The sequence below is a fragment of the Rhinoraja longicauda genome, chromosome 14 (assembly GCF_053455715.1).
Source record: "Rhinoraja longicauda isolate Sanriku21f chromosome 14, sRhiLon1.1, whole genome shotgun sequence".
Taxonomy (NCBI): domain Eukaryota; kingdom Metazoa; phylum Chordata; class Chondrichthyes; order Rajiformes; family Arhynchobatidae; genus Rhinoraja; species Rhinoraja longicauda.
The window spans coordinates 32,129,399-32,153,640 of NC_135966.1; the positions used below are offsets into that span (position 1 = coordinate 32,129,399).

Below are 24,242 nucleotides of genomic sequence, written 5' to 3' on the forward strand. Positions count from 1 at the left end.
TGTGAGGAAACCGGAGCACCTGGAGAAACCACACACCGTCAGAGGGAGGACGTACAAACTCTACACAGACAGCGCCCGAGGCAGAGTGGATGCAGAGAAGATGTTTTGGCTAGTGGGAGAGTCTAGAACTAGAGCACACAACCTCAGAATAAAAGGACGTACCTTTAGAAAGGAGATGTGGAGTTGGGTGCTGAATCTGCAGAATTCATTGCCACAGACAACTGTGGAGGCCAAGTCATTGGGTATTTTTAAGGTGGAGATTGACAGATTCATGATTAGTACGGATATCAGGGGTTATGAGAAGCTAGGAGACTTGGGGATGAGAGGGAAAGATAGATCAGCCTGATAGATCAGGATTGAATGCCGGTGTACTTATGGGCTGAATGTCCCAATTCTGCTCCTATAACTTATGAAATCTCCAGCTGCGATACTGTGTCGCTGTTAGGCTTGGAAGGGCGTAATTAAAAAATAATTGGAGAGGAAATTAAGACTGTTTCATCACGGTATCCCATCTTTAATCTAATTGTTGCCTGGGAAGATCATGGTGGGGTAGAAGTGTCAACTGAAGTAGAAAGTTTGTAGTTTTGCTAATGGAGGTGAAGGGGCAGAGGTGGCGAGTTTGAATCAAAGGCAGAACCAGGGAACAACCTGCCGCAACTAACGTCGGTGACACAGCCTGGCAGAGTGGCAGAGCTTAGCCTCACCACACCAGAGACCAGGGCTCGATCCACCAGGTGTTGTCTATGTGGAGCTAAACTAAACTAATCTAAAAACTAAATTAAATTAAGAACTGAACTAAAAACAAAACTAAACTAAGAACTGGAAATAGGGCAACACGGTGGCGCTTTGAGTTGCTTCCTCACAGCGCCAGAGACCCGGGTTCGATCCTGACTATGGGTGCTGTCTGTACGTTCTTCCTGCGACCGCGTGGGTTTTCTCTGGGTGCTCCGGTTTTCTCCCACACTTCAAAGACGTACAGTTTGGAGGATAATTGGCTTCTGTAAATTGTCTCCAGTGTGTAGGATTGCTGGTCGGCACAGATTCAACTGGTGGTCCGGCACTTCCTTTAATCTGGACAAAATTTCCAGTGCGCACCTTAGTTTAGTTTAGAGATACAGCACAGAAACAGGTCCTTCGGCCCACCGAGTCATGGCTGACCAGTGTGGGAGGAAACCGGACTACCCGGGGAAAACCCACACAGTCTCGTACACATTCTGTTTAGACAGCACCCGTAGTCAGGATCGAACCCGGGTCTCTGGCGCTGTGAGGCAGTAACTGTGCCACTGTTGAATAGGCCTATTTCTATCTGTATAATTCTATATGATGCAGTCCCTTAAACTCAATGTACACATCCCCCCATCAACTGAGCAATTACACCGGTTAAAGAGAGTGTAAGAAAATAACCGCAGATGCTGGTACAAATCAAAGGTATTTATTCACAAAGTGCTGGAGTAACTCAGCAGGTCAGGCAGCATCTCAGGAGAGAAGGAATGGGTGACGTTTCGGGTCGAGACCTTTCTTCAGACTGAAGTCAGGGGGGTGGGACAAAGGAAGGGTCTCGACCCAAAACATCACCCATTCCTTCTCTCCAGAGATGCTGCCTGTCCCACTGAGTTACTCCAGCATTTTGTGTCTACCGAAAGATCAGTGAGACTGCTCTTGGAGTTTGTGGGCTCCAACATCGTTGAAGTCACACTAAAGTGTCGTTCTCTCAAGTGACTTTAATCAGTATGTTAGGTGGATGTTCTTTAAGACGAGGTTTCTAGTAACGTTGATATCCTTCAGAGATAGCCACAAAGAGCTGGAGTAACTCAGCGAGACAGGCAGAATCTCTGGAGAAAATGTATAGGTTACATTTTGGGTCGGGACCCTTCTTCAGATTGAAAGTAGGGGTGAGGGTACTGGAGGTACAAAAATGCCAGAACAAAGCAGGGCTGCAACAGATGACCAAGGAAGGGTGGAGCCATATCCCTGGGGGTTATGTTCGAGGCACCGTCACCCGCTTTGGTCTCAGCCCAGCGAGAAGTGGCTCCATCTTCAGGAGGGAGCGGGAAGAGTCCTCAGTCCGTGAGAGCAGGAAGGTGGTGTTCGATGGGACGGCTCTGCGGGAGTCAGCTGAAGCCGGCGAGGAAGGTGTGTCGTGCCGTTGGCAATCCCGCCCAGTGTTCCACCGCGGGCAGACTGGCGCCGAGGCAGGGAGCTCTGGCACTGAGCGGCGAGGCTCGGAGGCACCCGGTACTCCAGGAGTGGGGCAGCAGGGTGGGAACGGGGACACCCATAGGCTGGGAGACCGTGTCGGCCTCAGGCGCGCCATGTTGCCGGGGGAGCAGTGCCTGCGGTGTATCTTGGGCATGGAGACTGGGCGAGGACATCACACACCGCAGTGAGGAACGGCCCCACGACCCACCTCCACCTCCTGCAACCAGAAATAAGCAGTTTAGTTTATTATTGTCACGGGTACCGAGGTACAGTAAGAAGCTTTTGTTGTGTCCTAACCAGGCAGCGGAAAGACTATGCATGATTACAATTGAGCCATCCATAGCGTACAGATATATGATAAGGGCAATAACGTTTAGTGTTTCGTTTAGTTGAGTTTATTGTCACATGTACCGAGGTACAGTGAAAAGCTTATTATGTTGGGTGCTATTCAGTCAGCAGAAACACTATACTTGATTACAATCAAGTCATCCACAGAGTACAGATACAGGATGAAGGGAATAACGTTCAGTACAAAATAAAGTCCAATAAAGTCTGATTAAAGAGGTCCGAGGGTCTCCAATGAGGTAGATGGGGTGATCAGAACCACTCTCTTATTGGTGATAGGATGGTTCAGTTGCCTGATAACAGCAGGGAAGAAACTGTCCCTGAATCTAGAGGCATGCGCTTTCACACTTTAGTGCCTCGTGCCCGATGGGAGAGGGGAGAAGACCGACTGGGGTGAGCCGTCCACAGTGCGCAGATAAAGGATAAGATAAAGGATAAAAGGTCATTTTTACGCAGAGTAGGGGAATCCCCAGGGCCATAGTTGCCATGAACCGGTCCTGCTGAGCCGGATGGTCACATCGCACAGTGGACCGGCACAGACCTACTTGCACTTTATTCTGTTTTAAAACTGTTTCTAATTAGTTTCATTGGGTTGTTTAAATTAATACTGATTAGTTAATTAATTTATTACATCATATGGGAGGCGCATTCCCACCCTGTACAATGACAATAAAGATATATTGTATTGTATTGTATCAAGAACCAGAGGTTTAAGTTTAGATTAATTTAGTTTATTGTCACGTGTACCAAGGTACAGTGAAAAGCTTTTGTGTTGCGTGCTGTCCAGTTAGCAGAAAGAATGTACATGATTACAAGTGTGTAGGAAAGAACTGCACGTGCTGGTTTAAATCAAAGGTAGACACAAAATGCTGGAGTAACTCAGTGGGACAGGCAGCATCTCTGGAGAGAAAGAATGGGTGACGTTTTGGGTCACGACCCTTCTTCGGAATCTGAAGAAGGGTCTCGACCCAGAAACGATACCCATTTCTTCTCTCCAGAGATGCTGCCTGCCCGCTGTTACTCCAGCATTTTATATACATGATTACAATCAAGCTGCCACCCATACAGGATAAAGGGAATAACATTTAGTGCAAGATAAAGCCCAGTAAATAAATCGCATTTATACACCCCAGGAGTGCAAATGCCCCTAATAAATCCCCAGCTCCGACTCGCATCCCCTCCCCACTTGATAGCCCCCCCTCATGGATGGCTGTTATGGAGTCATCCAGCACAGAGACAGGCCCTTCAACACCAACGTTGCCCCATCTATGCTAGTCCCACCTGCCCGCATTAGGCCCATATCCCTCTAAACCTTTCCCGTCCATGTAGCTGTCCACGGGGAGGGAGGGGAGGAGGCAGGGCAGTTGAGAGAGGGGAGGAGAGGGGGAGTACAGGGACAGGGGGAGGGGAAGTGAGCGATGGGGAGGGGAGAGGGGAAGGAGAGGAACATTAGAGGGAGAGGGGGAGGGAGGGGTGAGGGAGACTGGAGAGCGGGAGGGTTGGTGGGGGGGGGGGGGGAGAGGGGAAGAGAGATGATGCTGCTGTTGCTAGCAAGTCCCGGCACTGGGAGAAGCAGGAAGCAGAAGGGGTGAGGCAGCCTATTCCTGGCGGAAGCTGCCACAGGAAACCTCCGATGCAGGAAAGGCGTGACCCTGCTTCACGACACACACGGTACCTGCATGTCCTTGCTGGTGGAGCACGCCCAGGGCCCACAGAGAGTCAGGATGGCCAGCAGCAGCTGCCTGCGTGTAGAGATCAGCGGCCCGGCCCGTGTCCATCCGTACGCCCCAGCCTCTCTGGCAGCACATCCCCAGGTGGAACAGGCTCCCAGCATCCTGCTGGCGACAGGGGGTGGGTCGCACATTAGGTTTGTTTATTGTCATGAGTACCGAGGTACAGTGAAAAGCTTTTGTTGCGTGCTATCCAGTCAGTCGTTCAGTGTACAGATACATGATAAAGGGAATAACGTTTAGTGCAAGATAAAGTCTGATTAAAGATAGTCCGAGGGTCTCCAATGAGGTAGATGGGAGGTCAGGACCGCTCTCTAATTGGTGAAAGGATGATTCAGTTGCCTGATAACAGCTGGGAAGAAACTGTCCCTGAATCTGGAGGTGTGGAATCTTGGTTGCATTATGGACTTCAGGTTTTTGTTTTGCACTAATATTGGGGCTTTTATTATTTATTGGGTTTTTTTCATTTTATTACTGTTAGCTATTGAGCACTAGGTTTATAGAAACAAGGAACTGCAGATGCTGATTTACAAAAAAACCCTACAAAGTGCTGGAGTAACTCAACGGGTCAGGCAGCATCTCTGGAGAACATGAATAGTTCCCAACGTTTCGAGTCGAGATTCCTCTTCAGATTCATAATGGCCTCTTTGAAGAAGTTCTCCTTAAGTTGCGTCAGGAGTGACCTGAATGGAAACGCCACCTATCCATGTTCTCCAGCGATGCTGCCTGACCGCTGAGTTACTCCAGCGCTCTGTGAAACGTCACCTATGTTCTCCAGAGATGCTGCCTGACCTGCTGAGTTACTCCAGCATTCTGTCTTTTTTGTAAATCAGCATCTACAGTTCCTTGTTTCTATAAACCTAGTACTCAACAGCTAACATAGTAATAAAAGGAAAAAAAAACGTCAGTAAATAATAAAAGCCCCAATATTAGTGCAAAACACAAACAAAAACCAAACAAAAAGTCCAGAGTGCAACCAAGATTCCACACCTCCAGATTCAGGGACAGTTTCTCCCAACTGTTATCAGGCAACTGAATCATCCTATCAACAACTAAAGAGCGGTCCTGACCTCCCATATAACTCATTGGAGAGCCTCGGGCTAACTGTGTGCTGACAGACCTGTTGGCAGCACAGTGGCGCAGCGGGTAGAATTACTGCTTCACAGCACCAGAGACCTGGGTTCGATTCTGACCTCAGGTGCTGTCTGTGTGAAGTTTGCACATTCTCATTGTTACTGCGTGGGTTTTCTCTGGGTGCTCAGGTTTCCTCCCACATTTAAAAGAGGTACGGATTTGTAGGTTAATTGGCTTCTGTAAATTGTCCGTAGTGTGTAGCATAGTGTTAGTGTACGGGGTGATCGATGGTCGGCGTGGACTCGGTGGGCATGTTTCCACGCTGTGTCTCCAAAAAAGAAACTGAACTAAAATGATGCTGTGCAAGTATTTACATATTTAATTTATTGTTCTCGTTCACCTCTCTCTATGGAAATGCCAGCCAACTTACCCCGCTTCTGGCTGCCATGGAGAAGTAGCTGACAGCTTGCTCCAGGTCTCGGTGGGGCTTGTTGGTGTAGAACACTCCCAGGTACGCCTGGGCCTGAAACACAAGAGGACGAGGTTAGCTGCTAAACAGGGGCCCACCATGCTCTGTACCTCCACTTCCCCTGGACCATCTTAGTTTAGTTTAGAGATACAGCGTGGAAACAGGCCCTCAGGCCTACGGAGTCCGCGCCGACCAGAGATCACCCCAAGGGGCCACAGTTTAAGAATAAGGGGTAGGCCATTTGGAACTGAGATGAGGAAAAACTTTTTCAGTCAGAGAGTTGTGAATCTGTGGAATTCTCTGCCTCAGAAGGCAGTGGAGGCCAATTCTCTGAATGCATTCAAGAGAGAGCTGGATAGAGCTCTTAAGGATAGCGGAGTCAGGGGGTATGGGGAGAAGGCAGGAACGGGGTACTGATTGAGAATGATCAGCCATGATCACATTGAATGACGGTGCTGGCTCGAAGGGCTGAATGGCCTCCTCCTGCATCTATTGTCTATTGAGGCAGCAACTGTACCTCTGCGCCACCCCGAAACCTATCTTCCCTCTCTTGATGTCTCTGCATCCCTCCCCAGTGCAGTGCAGAGGGGCAACGTGGTTGGGTGGGTGGGGAATTCACAGGGTGGGGAGCCGCAGAGTCCGGGCCCCACACACGATGTTCCAGGGATGGGCCCGGTACTCACGCCGCCTTTAGTAACGTCGGGTAACTGGTGGAAGCGGGTGCGGGGGGCGGTGCAATGGAAGCCTCGGTCCGCTATATCCAAAATCCGCTATATAGAGGCCCACCAACAATGTTCAGGCATCGTGGTCCCCCCGGAAATGTGGCGTCGAGGCCGGGTGAGGCGGCTGATCTCAACCTCATCGGGACTTCTGCGCCGATTGGTGGTTGAATTTGCCCCCGGGCTCTGGAACTCCGGCCCGGACAGAGACAGCAGAACTGTTCCCATAACCGACTTCAGAGGCCAACTTTGTGCCCAGGTATCTCGGCTACTGGGCGGCCTACGCAGACCGTTCTGGTACATTGGACTCCTCTCAGAGGCCGTGACCTCTGTTGGTCCGGCAAAACGGATAATCCAGAAAGGCTCTGGAACCAAGGATGCCAGAAAATCAGTGGTAAACCTGTAGCGGTCCGTTATTACGAGGGTTTACTGTACACTGCAGTTTAGCTTTTAGCATGAGAGCAACGTAGACATAAAACAAATCAGCTTGCCTCTCTGAGTCCAGACTTAGCTGCCTTCTTCAGCTGATTAATGGCCTTTTGTGTATCTCCAACATTCCTTTCTGGCTTGACCTCCAGCAGATACCTTGCCCAACGATACTGGGCCAAGTGATGACCTTGAGTTGCTGCCTGACTGTAGTACAGCATGGCCTAAGGGACAAGGTAGAAGAATGAACAGACTTAGGCCCTGCATACCAGCTACTGCCCCATGTACAAAACACAGTAACACGTCAAGGAAATCGGTTATCAAGAGTACAAATAACCGTTACATGCAGTTGTTTAACACCTAAGGGCGGCACAGTAATGCAGAGGTAGAGCCAATGCCTCACTACGCCAGAGACCCGATTACGGGTGCTGTCTGTACGGAGTTTGCACATTCTCCCCGTGACAACATGGGTTTTCTCCAGATGCTCCCGTTTCCTTCCACATCCCAAAGACGTGTAGGTTAATTGGCTTTCTGTAAATTGCCCCTAGTCTTTAGGATGCGAAACTGGGATAACATAGAACTAGTGTCCGGGAATCGCTGGTCGGCAGGGACTCAGTTCATGGGCTTGTTTCAAGGCTGTATCTCAAAATGAAATACGTGGCACATGTGCCAGGCACACTTTTCTTTACTGTACACTTTAGAGATACAGTGAGAAACAGGCTCTTCAGCCCACTGAGTCCGCGCCAACCAGCAATCACCCTGTACACTAGCACTATAATACCCACTAGGGACAATTTACAATTTTACCAAAGCCAATTAACCTACAAACCTGCACATCTTTGGAGTGTGGTAGGAAACTGGAGCATTCAGAGAAACCCATGTGGTCACAGGGAGAACATACAGACAGCACCCGTGGTCAAGATTGAACCCGGGTCTCTGACGCAGGAAGGCAGCAACTCTACCGCTGCATCACCGTGGTGCCCAGTTTCCTTTGACAGATTCTGACCTTGTCGATGTCTCTGGCTGTGCCTCTCCCCAGTTCGTAGCACACTCCCACGTTGTACTGGGCCTTCCTGTACCCTTGTCGAGCTGCTACCATGAAACAGGAGAAAGCCAAGTCTTCATCTTGAGCTTTGACATTTTCAAGCCCTGTTCGAGAGATTTAATAGAAAATTACAGGGATCGTTGTTGGTGAGATTTTAGTTTAGTTTAGTTTAGAGATATAGCATGGAGATACTGCAGCCCACCGAGTCTATGCTGACCACCGATCACCTGTTCACACTAGTTCTGTGTTATCCCACTTTCTCATCCACTTACTACACACTCGGGGCAATGTCCAGAGGGCCAATTAACCTACAAACCCACATATCATTGGGATGTGGGAGGAAACCCCAAATGGTCACAGAGAGAACGTTCAAACTCCACACAGACAGCACCCGAGGTCAGGATCGAATCCGAGTCTCTGTCAGGCAGCAACTCTACCGCTGGGCCAGGGAGCCACCCTTGCAGGGATTCTGAATAGATGGATAATAACGGATTCAATCAACGCAAGACACAAAGTGCTGGAGGGACTCAGCTGGTTAGACAGCATCTGTGGAGGGAAATGGGCCAGGTGACGTTTTGGGTTGAGATTAATTGAATTAATTGAAATGGGAGACCCAAGAAACTGCAGATGCTGGCATCTTGAGCAAAACACAAAGTTCTGGAGGAACTCAGCGGGTCAGGCAGTATCTGTGGAGGGAGTGGACAAACAACATTTTGGTCCTGACCCGAAAACGACTTCGGTCCATTAACTCCACAGATGCCGCCTAACCGGTAGAAAAGAACAGTACAAGAACTGGGCTGTTCGATCGTGTCTGTGTCTGTCCTGAACATGATGCCAATACTACATCATATCTTCCTGAACATTCCCTCCACAGATGCCGTCTGACCCACTGAGTTACTCTAGCTCTTTGTGTTATGCTCAGGATTCCAGCATCTGCAGTTTCTTAGTCTCTATTTCAATTAATGATAAGTTATCAGGAACATGGGCCATGTTGGTCTGAAGCGCCCGTTTCCACAGTTTACGACTCTAACTTGCACTGTGCTGTTCAGCAGGAACATTTGCACTCCCATCTCACGTGTACAAATCATTGATTGTATTCACTTACCGATGATATTGAATATGGAAGATACGCTCGACTTTGCAGCCCCTTGTAAGTCAGAAGTGGCTCGGTTTAAAGCTTCTTCTGAACTCGCTTCCTCCCTCTGTATCAAACAGGAAAACAGCAGGAAACAAGGATTTGGCTCCACACACAACATGGAACTTAAATTACAAATTACAAAAATAGGCACAAAGTGCCGGAGTAACTCAGCGGGTCAGGCAGCATTTCTGGAAAAAAGGAATAGATTACGTTTCTGGTCGCAGCCCTTCTTCAGATTGAAAGCTAGAGATGGGGGGGGGGGGGGGGGGGGGGCGGTGGAACTAGAAGCTTGCAGACATACTTTGTTTGGGAACCTTACAACCTCGTGGTATGAATATTGATTTTGTCTAATTCCAAATAACCCTTGCATTCCCTCTCTCCCCCTTCCCCCACCCTAGTCATCTACTGGTTCCTTTGTTCCCACCCTTGTATTGCTCTCGTTAGCACCTCTTCCCCAGCCAACAATGGGCCATTATGGGCTCCACCCTTCTTGAGGTCATCTGTTGCTGGCCCTGATTTGTTCTTGCCTTTTCTCACCTCCAAAACCCCCCACCCACTTCCATCTTTCAGTCTAAAGAAGGGTTCCAACCTGAAACGTCACCCATTCCTTTTCTCCAGAGTTGCTGCCTGACCCGCTGAGTTACTCCAGCACTCTGTGTCTATCTTCAGTATAAACTAGAATCTGCAGTTCTTGCCTACACAATTTGAACTAAATTACGACACAGGACAGAAGCACTCACGTGCAGCTCAATTGGCTCAAAGCGCTAATGAGATGTTTTCTGATCTGATAGAGGTGTTGAGGAAGGGATTTGAAAACTGGGCGCTGTGAACTCTTATTAGTTTAGAATAGTTTAGTTTATTATTGTGAATAACTTAAAAACAAAACCAATATTAGTGCAAACAAAAAGCCCAAAGTCCCTAGTTCTACTGACAGTTCGTAGTTTAGTTGGTGTTGGTGGTGTTCTAAAGCCTGATGATTGTTGGGAAGCAGCCGTTTCTGAGACCCAGTCTTCAGAGCTGGTCAAAGGTGATGGAGGAGGCTCTGCAGCAGCCTGGGGGCTGGCTGAATCTAGGACATTGAGCGTGTGAACCGGATTTTGGACTTTTTGTAAACGGCGCAAAAATATGGCGACTCGTGCAGGTGTGATCTATGCAAAAAGGAGTTTCACTGTGTTATGCACATGTGACAATAAAGCACCAATGATTGACTGAAGTCCTATATCCAGGGACAGTCATGTGCAAAGCAACATACCCATCTCAACGCCAACCCTTTTGTTTTGCAGTCTGCTTACCTGGACCTGTGGCTGTGGGTGGCTCTCAGCCCTGGCATTGTATTCTGAGTGCTCTGTACACTTCATGAACAGGGGATCATCTGCAACGTAAGGGAGATCCGCATTAAAAACTCAAAACATCTCCCCAAAACGATCTGCTAATGCATCTACACTTCAGGCTGCCTCGGCAAGACCACCAGCATAATCAAGTACCGGTCTCACCCCGGTCACTCCCTCTTCCCCCCTCTCCCATCAGGCAAAAGGTACAAAAGTGTGAAAACGCACACCTCCAGATTCAGGGACAGTTTCTTCCCAGCTGTTATCAGGCAACTGAATCATCATATCACCAACTAGAGAGCAGTCCTGATCTCCCATCTACCTCATTGAAAACCATCGGACTATCTTTAATCAGACTTTATCTTGCACTAAATGTTATTCCCTTTATCATGTGGATGGCTTGATTGTAATCATGTATAGTCTCCGGCTGACTCGATAGCACGCAACAGAGCTTTTCACTGTACCTTGGTACACATGACAATAAACTAAACCATAACAATGAGCTGAAAATGCTGGCAGATTATCCCAGCACAGGTTCAATGGGTTGAGTGGACTACTGCAATGCTCTGCATCTGGAGATGTGGAGATGTGCAGTGATCTGGCTTCCCTCAGCAGTAGGATGGGAGGCACTCCATTTGCCTGGACTGCTGGAGATGCCCCTCAGGATTAATCAATCCACTCCATTCGGAGATTGCTCATCCCGTTAGACATTGGACCGTTGCATAGTTCCCAGGATCATGGTCACTGGTCCCAAGGTCCTGGCGAACCACCGGCCTGGGCTACATCCACAACCCTGCAAAACCAATCGTGGTCTTACGTTTAGTTTAGCTTAGAGATTCAGCGCGGAAACAGGCCCTTCGGCCCTCTGAGTCCGCATCGACCAGCGATTCCCGCACATTAACACTATCCTACACACACTAGGGACAATTTACATTTACACCAAGCCAATTAACCTACAAACCTGTATGTCTTTGGAGTGTGGGAGGAAACCAAAGGTCTCGGAGAAAACCCATGTGGTCACAGGGAGAACGTACAAACTCCGTTACGGATACAGGCAGCACCCGTTTTCGGGATCGAACCCGGGTCTCCGGCGCTGTAAGGCAGCAACTCTACCGCAGAGCCACCTCGGCCGCGGTATAACGTATATACGTCTGACAAATAATCCTGGGGGACTGCAAGTTATGCAAGTCTATGCAACAAGCAAGCAGTGTCAGTGATTGTTCTTTAGTGAATCTTGTTACCAGTCTGAAGAAGGGTCTCGACCTGAAACGTCACCCATTCCCTCTCTTCTGAGATGCTGCCTGACCTGCTGAGTTACTCCAGCATTTTGTGAAATAAATACCTTTGATTTGTGCCAGCATCTGCAGTTATTTCCCTATACTTTGTTCCCAAGACTAATAGATACCTTGTTCTACATTTTCAAAGCTCCCCGGATGGGCCCAATAGTGGACAGCTGCGCCCCCTGCAGGAGAGGAAGAGGCCGCCGAGCTGGAACTCTGAGCCGCTGAGGTGCTGATGGAGTCGGGATCCACACTACGAGGCAGGATACATCGACTGAACCCTGCCACACAAAGCAAGACACAGACATGTCAGAGAGCACGCGAGGGAACGGTGGAGGAGGGGAGCAATAACGCAAGAATTAAATAACATTTAAAAGACTGTCTTTTTAGACTATTGTTTAGAGATACAGCATGGAAACAAGGCCCTTCGGCCATGCCGCCCAGCGATTGCCCCATACACTGGCACTCTCCTACACTAGGGACAATTTTACAAAAACCAATTAACCTACAAACCTGCACGTGTTCGATGTGTGGGGGCGGAAACCGGAGCACCCAGAGGGAACCTTCGCGACACAGGGAGAACGTGCAAACTCCGCACAGACAACACCCATCAGGATTGAACCGGGTCTCTGGCGCTGGGAGGCAGCGGTTCTACCTGCTGCGCCACTGTGTCGCTCATTACACCTGGACAGGTACATGGATAGGAAGGTTCAGAGGGATATGGGCCAAACGTGGATAGGTGGGACTAGTGTACATGGGGCACCTTTGTTGCATGGGCAAGAAGGGCCAAAGGGCCTGTTTCCGTGCTGTGTGACTCTATCACTTGTATTTATTTGTCACATACAACAGACACGTACCAGAACAATTAAATTCTCACTTGCTGCAGCTTTACAGGCAAATTAGTCTTGGAACTGTATAGCTTGGAAATTGGCCCTTTTGCCCACCCTGTCCATGGTGACCAAGTTGGCATTCTGGGCTAGTCTCATTTGCCTGTATTTGGCCCATATCCCTCCAAACTCGTCCGATATTTATCTGTTCTGTCTTTAAAAATTGTAATGGTAGCTTCCACTGCAGCTCATTCCAGATACGGACTACCCTCTGAGTGAAAAAGATGCCCCCACCGAGGACCTTCTTTAATCTCTCCCCTCTCACTTTAAGCCTGTGTCCTCTAGTTTTAGATGCTGTCTGACCCGTTGAGTTCCTCCTGCACATTGTGGCTATCTTTGGTATGAACCAGCATCTGCCTAGGTACTGTACATAGGTACACGTGACACCTTTCATTGAATCACGATTGAATTGGTGTACGGCGAATGAGCGGCAGACTTACCGATTCTGTCTGGTGTCAGTGCGGAGGCAACGATGCCCGCGACACAGAGCTGGGGGGCAGCTTCACTCTCAGGGGGTCCCACGCGATGGCAGAAGTGGTGATGCAGATGCCTGGCGAACTGTAGAAACACCACGGCAGCCGCGCCCTGGAGGGGAGAAGGAAAAGGAACAACACAGTCAGCAAGGTGGAGCTGCAAGGCGATCCCCTTACGGTGGCATCACAGCTAGACAGGGTGGTCAAAGCGGCTCTCGATCCATTGGCGTCCATCAGTCAGGGTATTGGGTAAAGAAGTTAGGATGTGTAGAAAGGATCTGCAGATGCTAGTTTACACTGAAGATAGACACAAAATGCTGGAGTAACTCAGCGGGTCAGGCAGCATCCCTGGAGTAAAAGGATGAAGAAGGGTCCTGACCCGAAATGTCACCCATCCTTTTTCTCCAGAGATGCTGCCTGATCCCTAGAAGTTAGGGTGTTATGTTACTGCTGTAGAAGACATTGGTGAGAACACATCTGGAGTATTGTACGGTAAGCCCTCGCGATAACGGACCACGGGGGAGGGGTGGGGGTATGTCATTGCCGATTGTCAGCTATAACCGAGTTCTCACCTCACAGCGTCTGAGACCCGGGTTCGATTCTGACTATGGGTGCTCTCTGTACGGAGTTTGCATGTTCTCCCTGTGACCGTATGGGTGTTTTCCGGGTGCTCCGGTTTCCTCCCACATTCTAAAGACGTGCAGGTTTGTAGATTAATTCGCTTCAGTAAAATTGTAAATTGTCCTTCATGTGTAGGATAGTGCTAGTGTAAGGGGAACGCTGGTTGGTGCGGACTCGGTGGGCTGAAGGGCCTATTTTCATGCTGTATCTCTAAACTACACTAAACCTAAAGTTGAGATGTTACTGGTGAACAAGACATTGGAAGGGCCGAACCTCGAGCCTTCGGCTTTGTTCACCCTGCTACAGGAAGGATGTTGTTAAGCTGGAAAGAGTGCTGGGATGATTTACGAGAATGTTGCCAGGACTCGAGGACCTGAGCTATAGATTGGGCAGGCTAGGACTTTATTCCTTGGAGTGCAGGAGGCTGAGGGGTGATCTTATGGAGGTGTATAAAATCATGAGAATAGACAGGGTGAATGCAGAGTGTCTTTCATCCAGGATAAGGGAATCAAGAAACAGAGGACAAAGGTTTAAGATGAGAGGGGAAAGATTTAATAGGAAATGGAGGGGCAACCTTTTCACTCATGGGTGTATGGAACGAGCTGCCAGAGGAGATAGTTGTTTCCGTGCTGTATGACATGAAAAGACACAAAATGCTGGAGGAACTCAGTGGATCAGGCAGCATCTGTGGAGGGAATGGACAGTTGATGTTTCAGGTCAGGACCTTTCTTCAGATTGATTATGGTGGTGAGAGGGAAAAATCTGGAATTGGGGGTTGGGGTTGGGGTGGCTCCTGTGGGGCAGCATCGCCACAGTGCCTTCTCAAAAATCATGTTTTATTATTATTACTTGTCAGGTACGTAACATATTTAAACCCAGCCAAGACCACACTGTTGAGCATTGCCTGCCCGTCAGATGTCACCAACATTTAGCCATTTCCTTTTCTTACCCAGCCAACAGCATCGAATCCCGAAAACCGTGGCAACCCCTTGGAATAAAACCGTGTCCTCTGTTCATCTTCCTCCCGCTTCCCCTCTCCTGCATCTCCATTCTGAGCATCTGTTGGACTGGAAATCCACACACAAATCAGCAGATGTTTTAGTATCAGAAAAACAAAGTGCTTTAGTCAGAGGGTGATGAATCTGTGGAATTCATTGCCACAGATGGCTGTGGAGGCCAAGTCATTGGATATTTTTAAGGCGGAGATTGACAGATTTGATTAGTACGGGGTTCAGGGGTTACGGGGAGAAGGCAGGAGAATGGGGTTGAGAGGGTAAGATAGATCAGCCCTGATTGAATGGTGGAATAGACTTGATGGGCCGAATGGCTTAATTCTGCTCCTAGAACTAATGAACTTGCTGTAGGAACTCAGCTGGTCAAGCAGCATCTGTGAAGGCAGAGGGGCAGTCAACGTTTCGTGATGACACCCTGCATCAGGGCATCTGCAGTCTTGCGTCTCTAAACATAGAACACAGGATGGCACGGTGGTGCAGCAGTAGAGCTGCCGCCTTACAGCGCCAGAGACCAGGGTTTGATCCTGACAATGGGTGCTGTCTGTATGGAGTTTGTACATTCTCCCTATGACCACGTGTGTTTTCTCCATGTGCTGTGGCTTTGTCTCTCGCCCCAAGGACGCAAAAGTTTGTAGGTTAATTTAGCTTCGGAAAAAAAAAATTGTCGTGTGTAGGATAGTGCGTGTCAGCAAGGTCTCGGTGGGCCGAAGGGCCTATTTCTGTGTTGTATTTCTAAACTAAACTAAAGTGCGCTCTGGTAATTTTGGAGTGTGGGAGGAAACGGAGCACCTGGAGAAAACCCACGAGGTCACAAGGAGAACCTACAAAGTTCACACAGACAGCACCCGTAGTCAGGATCGAACCCCGGTCTCTGGCACTGTGAGGCAGCAGCTCTTCCACCTCCCCACTGTACCACTTTAATCCGAGGTTCGAAGGATAATGCAGTCCAGAGGGCTTGGGTTTAAGATGAGGAGTTAAAGTCAGAGAAGAGCTGAGGAAAGCTCTCGTCCCCAGCGGGTGTTTGGGACCTGGAACACGCTGCCTGAAAGGGTGGTGGAAGCAGAGACGCTCAATAAGCTCAATCCTCAGCCTCGAATGAAAAAAGTCCCAGTCTACCCAACCTCTTCCTGTAACTCAAGCCTGCAAGCCCATTTAACATCCTGGTGAAAGGACGCAAGGTGCTGGAGTAACTCAGCGGGTCAGGCAGCAGCTCTGGAGAACATGGATAGGCAAACTCTGAAGAACCCATCCATATTATTCAGAGATGATGCCTGATCCGCTGAGTTACTCCAGCACTTTGCCTCCTTTTGTGTAAACGAGCATCTGCAGTAACTTGTTTTCAACATCCTGCTGAATCTCTTCTGCATCGTTTCCTACCTAATGATACCCTTGCTGCAGCTGGGTGATCTGAATTTTAATAGACAGCGACGCTTGGACAATGAAACAGATTTGCGCGTTCGAATGGTGACCAACCTGCTTCTGAAGGTGCAGTGGGTAGGCAGCCGAGCCGCAGGGTTTAACAGGTCATCGTCGGCACAGTGGGTGGGAGGCAGGCGCAGTGAGGTCGAGGGCCCGGAGATGTGCCAGCGGTGAAGCGCTGTGGAGAAAACGAGAGGAGGTGAAGGAATGAAGGGAAGTTCTTCGTAACGCTTCAAAATGTGGGAAGAGCTGGCAGATTCCCAGCTAAGCAGCAAACACCAGGTTTAGTTCATTATTGCCACATGCATCGAGGTACAGCAAAAAAGGTTTTGTTTATGTGCTGCCCAATTTGACATCCAAGATGGCACCCAAGCCAAGCGATTCTACACGTTCTGGTCCGAGAAGTGGATCTGCAATCATTTGTTATAGTTGTTCCACTCTTTTAAAACTCTACTTCAACAGCAGCATTTCTTACTGGACTTTATCTTGCACTAAACGTTATTCCCTTTATCCTGTAACTGTACACTATGGACGGCTTGATTGTAATCATGTATTGTCTTTCTGTTGACTGCGCAGCACGCAACAAAGCTTTTCACTGTACCTCGGTACACATGACAAACTAAACGAAGCTAAATAATCAAGCCATCCACAGTGAACAGATAACGGATAAAAGGCACAACATTTAGTGCAAGATAAAGTCCAATTAAAGATAGTTCAAAGGTAGACTTCCGGTGGCGTTATGGACTGAACAAGTCGCACGTCAACTAGCTCCGTGAACATTCCGATTTAGGAAGAGAGGAACGGGACGGGCCCGTTGCAACTTACCGGCAATTTTCAACGAAGGGTGGGTGACATCATCAGATCGCGACTTTTAAAAGTAAATGTCGACAAGTCGCACCCCCCCGTTAAAAACCGTTAAAAAAGGAACGGTTAGAACAAGACCCGTGGAAGAAGAAGAATCAAGCCAGATGGAAGCCTCTGCTACAGCTCAAACCTCAGCAGCGGGTCAGGAAGAAACTGCCAAACGAACAACCCGGAATCCACAGCCTAAAAAAATTGGATTGGAAGAATTTCGCAGCGTTGTGGGTGAGGAGCTTTCAGATATGAAGTCTCAAGTGGTAAATATGACAGTTGAATTACAAGAGATGAAAGCTGAATTAGTGTCCCTTAAAGGAATGAAGGGGGAAATACTATCTACTATTAAGGAGCAGTTGGATAAATCAAAGGCTGAAATGTGTGTAATTATGAATGAACACATGGAGGAAGTAACCTCCAAGTTACAAAAGTTGGACTCTGATTTTTCTGGTAAGCTGAACCACATCACCGCGTCAATAGAACAACATGATGAGGCTTTAGGTGAGTTGGAAACTTTAGCTGAGACGAGTGCTGAAACTACAAAAGTAGTAGTGTCGGAGACTCAGCGTCTTTCTGATTTATTGATGAGATTAACCGAAAAATGTACTGACTTAGAGGGTCATTCAAAACGACAAAATTTAAGAATCCTTGGAGTTAAAGAAGGCAAAGAAAAAGATAAAAACGTTCGTGATTTTACTGCTGAGTTATTGCAGGAAGTTTTGAAAATGGATTCAAAGCCCTTGCTGGATCGAGCCCATAGAGCACTGAGAGCACGGCCAGGTGCTAATGCGCCTCCAAGACATTTGATTCTGAGGGTGCATAATGCTCACGTTTTAGAAGATATGCTGTCAAGAATTGCTAGTAACAGAGCTTTATCATTCCGAGGCGATGAGATTCGCATCTTCAGAGATTACCCCTTTGAGGTGGTTAAGAAAAGAGCTCTGTTTAATGAGACAAGATCTATTCTCAAGAAGATCCCAGCGCTCAGATTTGGTATGTTGTATCCAGCAAAACTCCGAGTGACCTACAATCAAAAAGAATCCTTTTTTACAGGGGTTAAAAAGCACTGGAATTTGCTCGGGAGATCGAAAGGTCGCTGAAGGCTTGATTATGATTTCACGGCTATCTTAATTGGCAGACATCTAATTGGACTTTAAAAATATTAAAATTCAAAGATTTAAGTTTAGTGTATATACTATACGTATATTAACCGTAACTAATAATTATTAATTAAAAAACATATATATTTTTATTAATCATCACTAATAAGAAGTATAAGTAATATTTGATTTATGTAAACCTTACTTTGAATACTTAATTAATACACTTTAGATAGAAAAATCGATTTATTATAGACTAATTAGTTTCGGGCCTGCCCCGTTTATCTCTCTTTTTAAAAAAAATAAAAAAAATAATAATAACTGTGTTAAAAAACGGAGCTAGTATTAATTTTTTTTTACATCTCACGGAAGTCCTTAGATTTTTTGCCACCTTAGGGTGGCTAACACTAACTGCACTAATTGTAGTTGTAGTTTTAGTTGTCTCTTCTTTTTTCCTGCACTCTTTTAACCTTTTATATATTGATTTTTTTTTTAGATTTAACTTTTATTATCATGTCATTTTTCAGAAATTATATACCTTTGGGAGATATTCCCGGGAGGCACTCTACGCTGTACAAAAGATCATCCACCCCTCATTCAAGAAAAATGTTGTAGTCCGGGTGCCAGACCATTTGCTTTATTATAGACCATTTATCGGTTAAGATGCAAGATTCTATTAGGAAAACAGGGGTTAAAGGTATTACATTTTGTAGTTGGAATGTCAAGGGTGTTAATGAACCAATTAAAAGAGGTAAAGTACTTTCACATTTAAAATCTATTGATGCAGACATAATGTTCCTTCAGGAAACTCATCTAAAAAATGTAGCACATAATAGACTGAAAAGCAAATGGATTGATAAAGTATTTCACTCATCGTTTCCCTTTAAATCAAGAGGTGTTGCTATTTTAATTCGTAAGGGTATACCATTTATAAATACTTCCTCTATAGTCGACACTGAAGGTAGATATGTTATATTAGTGGGAGAACTATATTCTACAAAATTGATATTGGTGAATGTCTACGCACCAAATATTGATAATCCGTTATTTAAAAAAAATATATTTAATACCATTCCAGAATTTGGACAATATAACTTGATAATTGGAGGAGATTTAAATTGTACATTAGATCCTTATTTGGATAGATCTTCAACTCAAAGGAAAACAAAATCCAAGTCGTGTGAATTATTAAACTCATATAAATAATGCAAATATAAAAGATGTTTGGAGGATTGATAATCCTTCAGGCCGAGAGTATTCATTTTATTCACCTGTGCATAAAACTTATTCAAGAATTGATTATTTCTTGGTGGACTCCAAACTTATCCCTTATACGTATAATTCAAAATATCATAATATTATTATATCCGATCATGCCCCTTTAACATTTAGGGTGAAACTCCAAGGAGTAACGGGGAAACAGACTAATTGGAGATTTAATCCGCAAATCTTAAATGAAAAAGCATGTTATGACTATCTTAAATCGCAATTTGAGATTTTTTTTAACGCAAATGACCTTCCTGAAACATCTGCGTCCCTGCTTTGGGAAACATTTAAAGCGTTTGTGAGAGGATGTATTATTGCTTTTCAAGCGTCTCAAAACAAGAAGAACCGAGCTGAACAGAATGACCTGGAAAGTCAGATAAGACAGTTAGACATAACAAATGCCATCGCTCCCTCTATTGAAATACATAATAAAATTGCAGTTCTCAAATATAAGTTAAATTATATCCTTTCAGCTCATATTTTAAGGCTTTTTCAATATACTAAACAAAAAAGGATATTAATCAGAGATTTTTGCAATTTTATCAGTCATTATATTCATCAAAAATAACAGATACTTCTGCGCAGATGCAAAAGTTTTTGCAGGAATGTAATCTTCCTGGTTTGAATGTGAGTGATAGAAATTTACTGGGCGCAGAAATAACTATGAAAGACGTTGAAGAGACTATTAAATCCATGAAAAATGGGAAGACTCCTGGCCCTGATGGCTTAAATAATGAATTTTATAAAAAATTTAGTGGTTTGATCTCTCCACGTTTGCAAACTGTATATAGTCACGCCTTTAAACAACAGAGATTGCCACAAACTCTGACTGAATCAACAATAATCCTCATTCCTAAAAAAGATAAGGATTCTGAAGACCCTGGTTCGTATAGGGTGATAGCTCCTTTAAATACTGATCAGAAGATATTAGCGAAAATTTTAGCTCAGAGATTAAGTCTAGTTATAGACAAATTGATACACCCCGATCAATCAGGCTTTATAGCTAAACGATATTCATTTTTCAACTTGAGACGCTTGTTTAATATAATTTATTCAAATAGACTATTAAATGAAGATTTAGCAATCATCTCGCTAGATGCTGAAAAAGCATTTGATCAAGTAGAATGGCCCTATCTTTTCTCAGTGATGGAAAAATTTCAACTAGGTGAAAATTTTTGTGCATGGGTGAAACTTTTATATACATCCCCAACAGCTAGAATATTAACTAATCAAATGCTGTCATCTAAATTTCATTTAGCTAGGGGTTGTAGACAAGGATGTCCACTATCACCACTTTTATTTGCCCTTATTATAGAACCACTTGCTGAGAGTATTAGATCAAATTCAGATATTCATGGCTACAACACTAAACATACAACCAATAAAATTTCTTTATATGCGGATGATGTATTAATATATATTACAAAGCCAGAAATTAGCATTCCGAATTTATTCAATCTCATAACTCAATTTGGTTCATTTTCAGGTTATAGAATTAACTGGTATAAAAGTGAAATTATGCCAATAATGGAGCATAATCCGGCCATACTTCAACAATTTCCTTTTAAAATTGCCTATGAAAAGTTTAAATATCTTGGAATTTACGTGACTAGGAAATATACTTCTTTATTTAAATCAAATTTTCCTCCTTTACTTGCTAAATTACACAGAAATATCCAATTTTTGAAAACACTTCCTATATCATTAGTTGGTCGTAGTAATGCTATAAAGATGATCTTTCTTCCACAGCTACTATATTTATTTCAAGCAATTCCGATCTATCTTCCAAAAAAGTTTTTTTAAAAAATTGATTCAATTGTCACTAATTTTATTTGGGACTACAAGACTCATAGAATAAATAAAAGACACTTATGTAAGTCTAAAATTAATGGAGGAATTGCTTTACCTAACTTTTTATTTTATTATTGGGCGGTTAATATTAAAAATATAACCTGCTGGTTGGATGATTCTGATCAACAACCGGATTGGTTAAAGATAGAGAAAGAGGATTGTTTACCATTCGATATTGGTGCGATCCTCTTAGCTCCAATAAATTTAAATAAAAAAACATATGGAGGTAATCCCATTATACATAGTGTTATCCGTACCTGGAAACAATTAAAGCTTACGTTAAAATTGAGTAAATTATCTGTTTTCCTTCCTATTGCGAATAATCCTTCTTTTAAACCGTCTGTCTTAGATAGAGGCTTTGCTCAATGGAAAAGTTATGGAATCAAAAGGGTGGGAGATCTTTATCATAAGGGAACTTTTCTTTCGTTTCAGGAGTTACAGCAGAAGTACGGATTACATGTTAATAATTATTTTAGATATTTACAACTTAGAGATTATGTAAAATCACACATGCAAGAATATAAGTTTAGAGGTCCAGAAACACTTGATGTATGCCTGAATCGATATTATAATTCAAATAAATTAATATCCTTTATTTACAAAACTCTCCTTGACACTGACATTCCGTCATCAGAATCTTATAGACGAGCATGGGAGGACGAATTGAATCAATTTATAATGCAAGATATATGGGATGAAAGCTTACAACATATACATCAATGTTCATTGAATACTAGACATTCCTTAATACAATTTAAAATAATACATAGATTACATTATTCGAAGACGAAATTAAATAGGATTTTTCCTAGTATCTCTCCTATTTGTGATAAATGTCAATTTCAAGAAGCTAATTTAACTCATATTTTCGTAACTTGTATAAAAATGCAAAACTTCTGGTTGGAGATTTTTAAAATAGTTTCTAAAGTTATTAATAAAAAATTAGATATGGACCCAAAATTAATTATATTAGGATTATCAGAACATACTACAAATTTTACAGTAAGTCAGGTACATTTTCTTGATTACAGTCTAATAACTGCGAAAAAATTAATACTTAAATTTTGGAAAAAACGAATAACCCCAACAATTAAAATGTGGACTATGGAAATGACAGAGACCCTGCATTTGGAAAAAATAAGGTTTGCCTTAATCGACAAACCTGAGTTATTTTTAAAAATATGGTCTCCATTTATTGAATTTTTAGAAAAGTAAATGGGTTTGGCACAGGACTAAAATAAAAAAATTTAAATTAAAAGTTGAAACTTGAGTTAGGGGTTGGATGTACAACTGTGGTTATTGTCTCCCGGATCTACTCCCTTTAATTTTTATTGTTAGATCCTTTTTTAAAAAATTTTTTTTTTTTTATTAACCCTCTTATTCTCTCTCCCCAAGTTTACAGTTTTTTATTTTTATTTTTACTTTCTCTCTTCAAAAATTTAAAAATTGAAGCTATGTAAGAACTTTGTAACAAATGTGTTTTTTCTTATTTCTATTTGTACATATGCTTTTCAAAAATAAAAAAAATAAAAAAAATAAAAAGATAGTTCAAAGGTCTTCAATGTGGAAAATGGGAGGTCAACACCGCTCTCTAGTTGGTGAGAGGATGGGTCAGTTGCTTGATGGCAAGTGGGAAGAAACTGTCCCTGAATCTGTGTTAGTTATAGGGATCCAACGCTGGCTTTGTAGCTGCCAGAGGAAGTGGAACAGGCAGGTACTTTAGAGATAACAGAGCTTTATTTGACTGCGCAGCACGCAACAAAGCTTTTCACTGTACCGAACCAGGTGCAGCACAGCATCTGACGCAAACACTCATGTACAGACTCACACGTACACACTCATGTACATACTCACACGTACGCATACTCGTGTACATACTCACACGTACACACACTAATGTACATACTCACACGTACACACACTAATGTATACTCACACATACACACTCATGTACATACTCACACGTACGCATACGCGTGTACATACTCACACGTACACACACTCATGTACATACTCACACGTACGCATACTCATGTACATACTCACACGTACACACTAATGTACATACTCACACGTACACACTAATGTATACTCACACATACACACTCATGTACATACTCACACGTACGCATACTCATGTACATACTCACACGTACACACTAATGTACATACTCACACATACACTCATGCATACTCACACGTACACTCATGTATACTCACCCGTACACACACTAATGTACATACTCACACGTACGCATACTCATATACATACTCACACGTACACACTCATGTACATACTCACACGTACAAACACACATGTACATACTCACACGTACAAACACTCATGTATATACTCACACGTACCCACACACTCACATGTGCACACATGCATACACACACACGGGTACACATACACACTCTCTCTCACACTGACACACAGGTCAAGGAGGTCAGCATGGAGGTGGTGGACCGATCAGCCTGAAGCTGTGCTGTAGGTGCCCTGCTCCTCCTTGTCTCCCCCCCCCCTCTCTCCCTCCCCCCCCCCTCTCCCTCCCCTCCCTCTCCCCCCTCTCCCCTCTCTCCCCCCTCTCACCGCGGCACAGCAGAGCCTTCAGCCGCCACATCTCTGGGCCGCCCCAGCGTGAGGAGGCGACGTGATTGCGTGGCGGGCCGCAGCCTGACGCTGGGCACCGGGGGCTGGGGTTGCAGCGGGGGACGCGGGCAGCGTGCGCGGGGGGGACGCGGGCAGCGTGCGCGGGGGGGACGCGGGCAGCGTGCGCGGGGGGGGACGCGGGCAGCGTGCGCGGGGGGGGACGCGGGCAGCGTGCGCGGGGGGGACGCGGGCAGACGCAGAGATGCCCAACAAGATGGCGCACTCCGCTGAAGTGGAGTACACACAAGGAGCGTGACGGCCGCCATTTTAGTAAGCAAACCCCGCCGCTCGCTCTGCCCCTCGCAGTGTAATCAGTGTTGTGGGGGTGATGATACCATGTGTGTGATGATA

General features: G+C 45.2%; 1 protein-coding gene across 1 annotated transcript; it reads right to left on the reverse strand.

Annotated features, from left to right (window-relative positions):
- Positions 1-828: 828 nt before the first annotated feature.
- Positions 829-23,969, reverse strand: dele1 (DAP3 binding cell death enhancer 1). Its single transcript, XM_078411153.1, has 12 exons — positions 23,832-23,969; positions 16,221-16,344; positions 14,684-14,801; positions 13,081-13,225; positions 11,879-12,034; positions 10,438-10,517; positions 9,113-9,209; positions 7,969-8,111; positions 7,028-7,186; positions 5,779-5,871; positions 4,220-4,379; positions 829-2,416 (listed from the first exon to the last, which is right to left on the reverse strand). The coding sequence occupies exons 1-12, from the start codon at positions 23,860-23,862 to the stop codon at positions 2,112-2,114; spliced, it is 1,611 nt and encodes a 536-aa protein (XP_078267279.1). The 5' UTR covers positions 23,863-23,969; the 3' UTR covers positions 829-2,111.
- Positions 23,970-24,242: the final 273 nt, after the last annotated feature.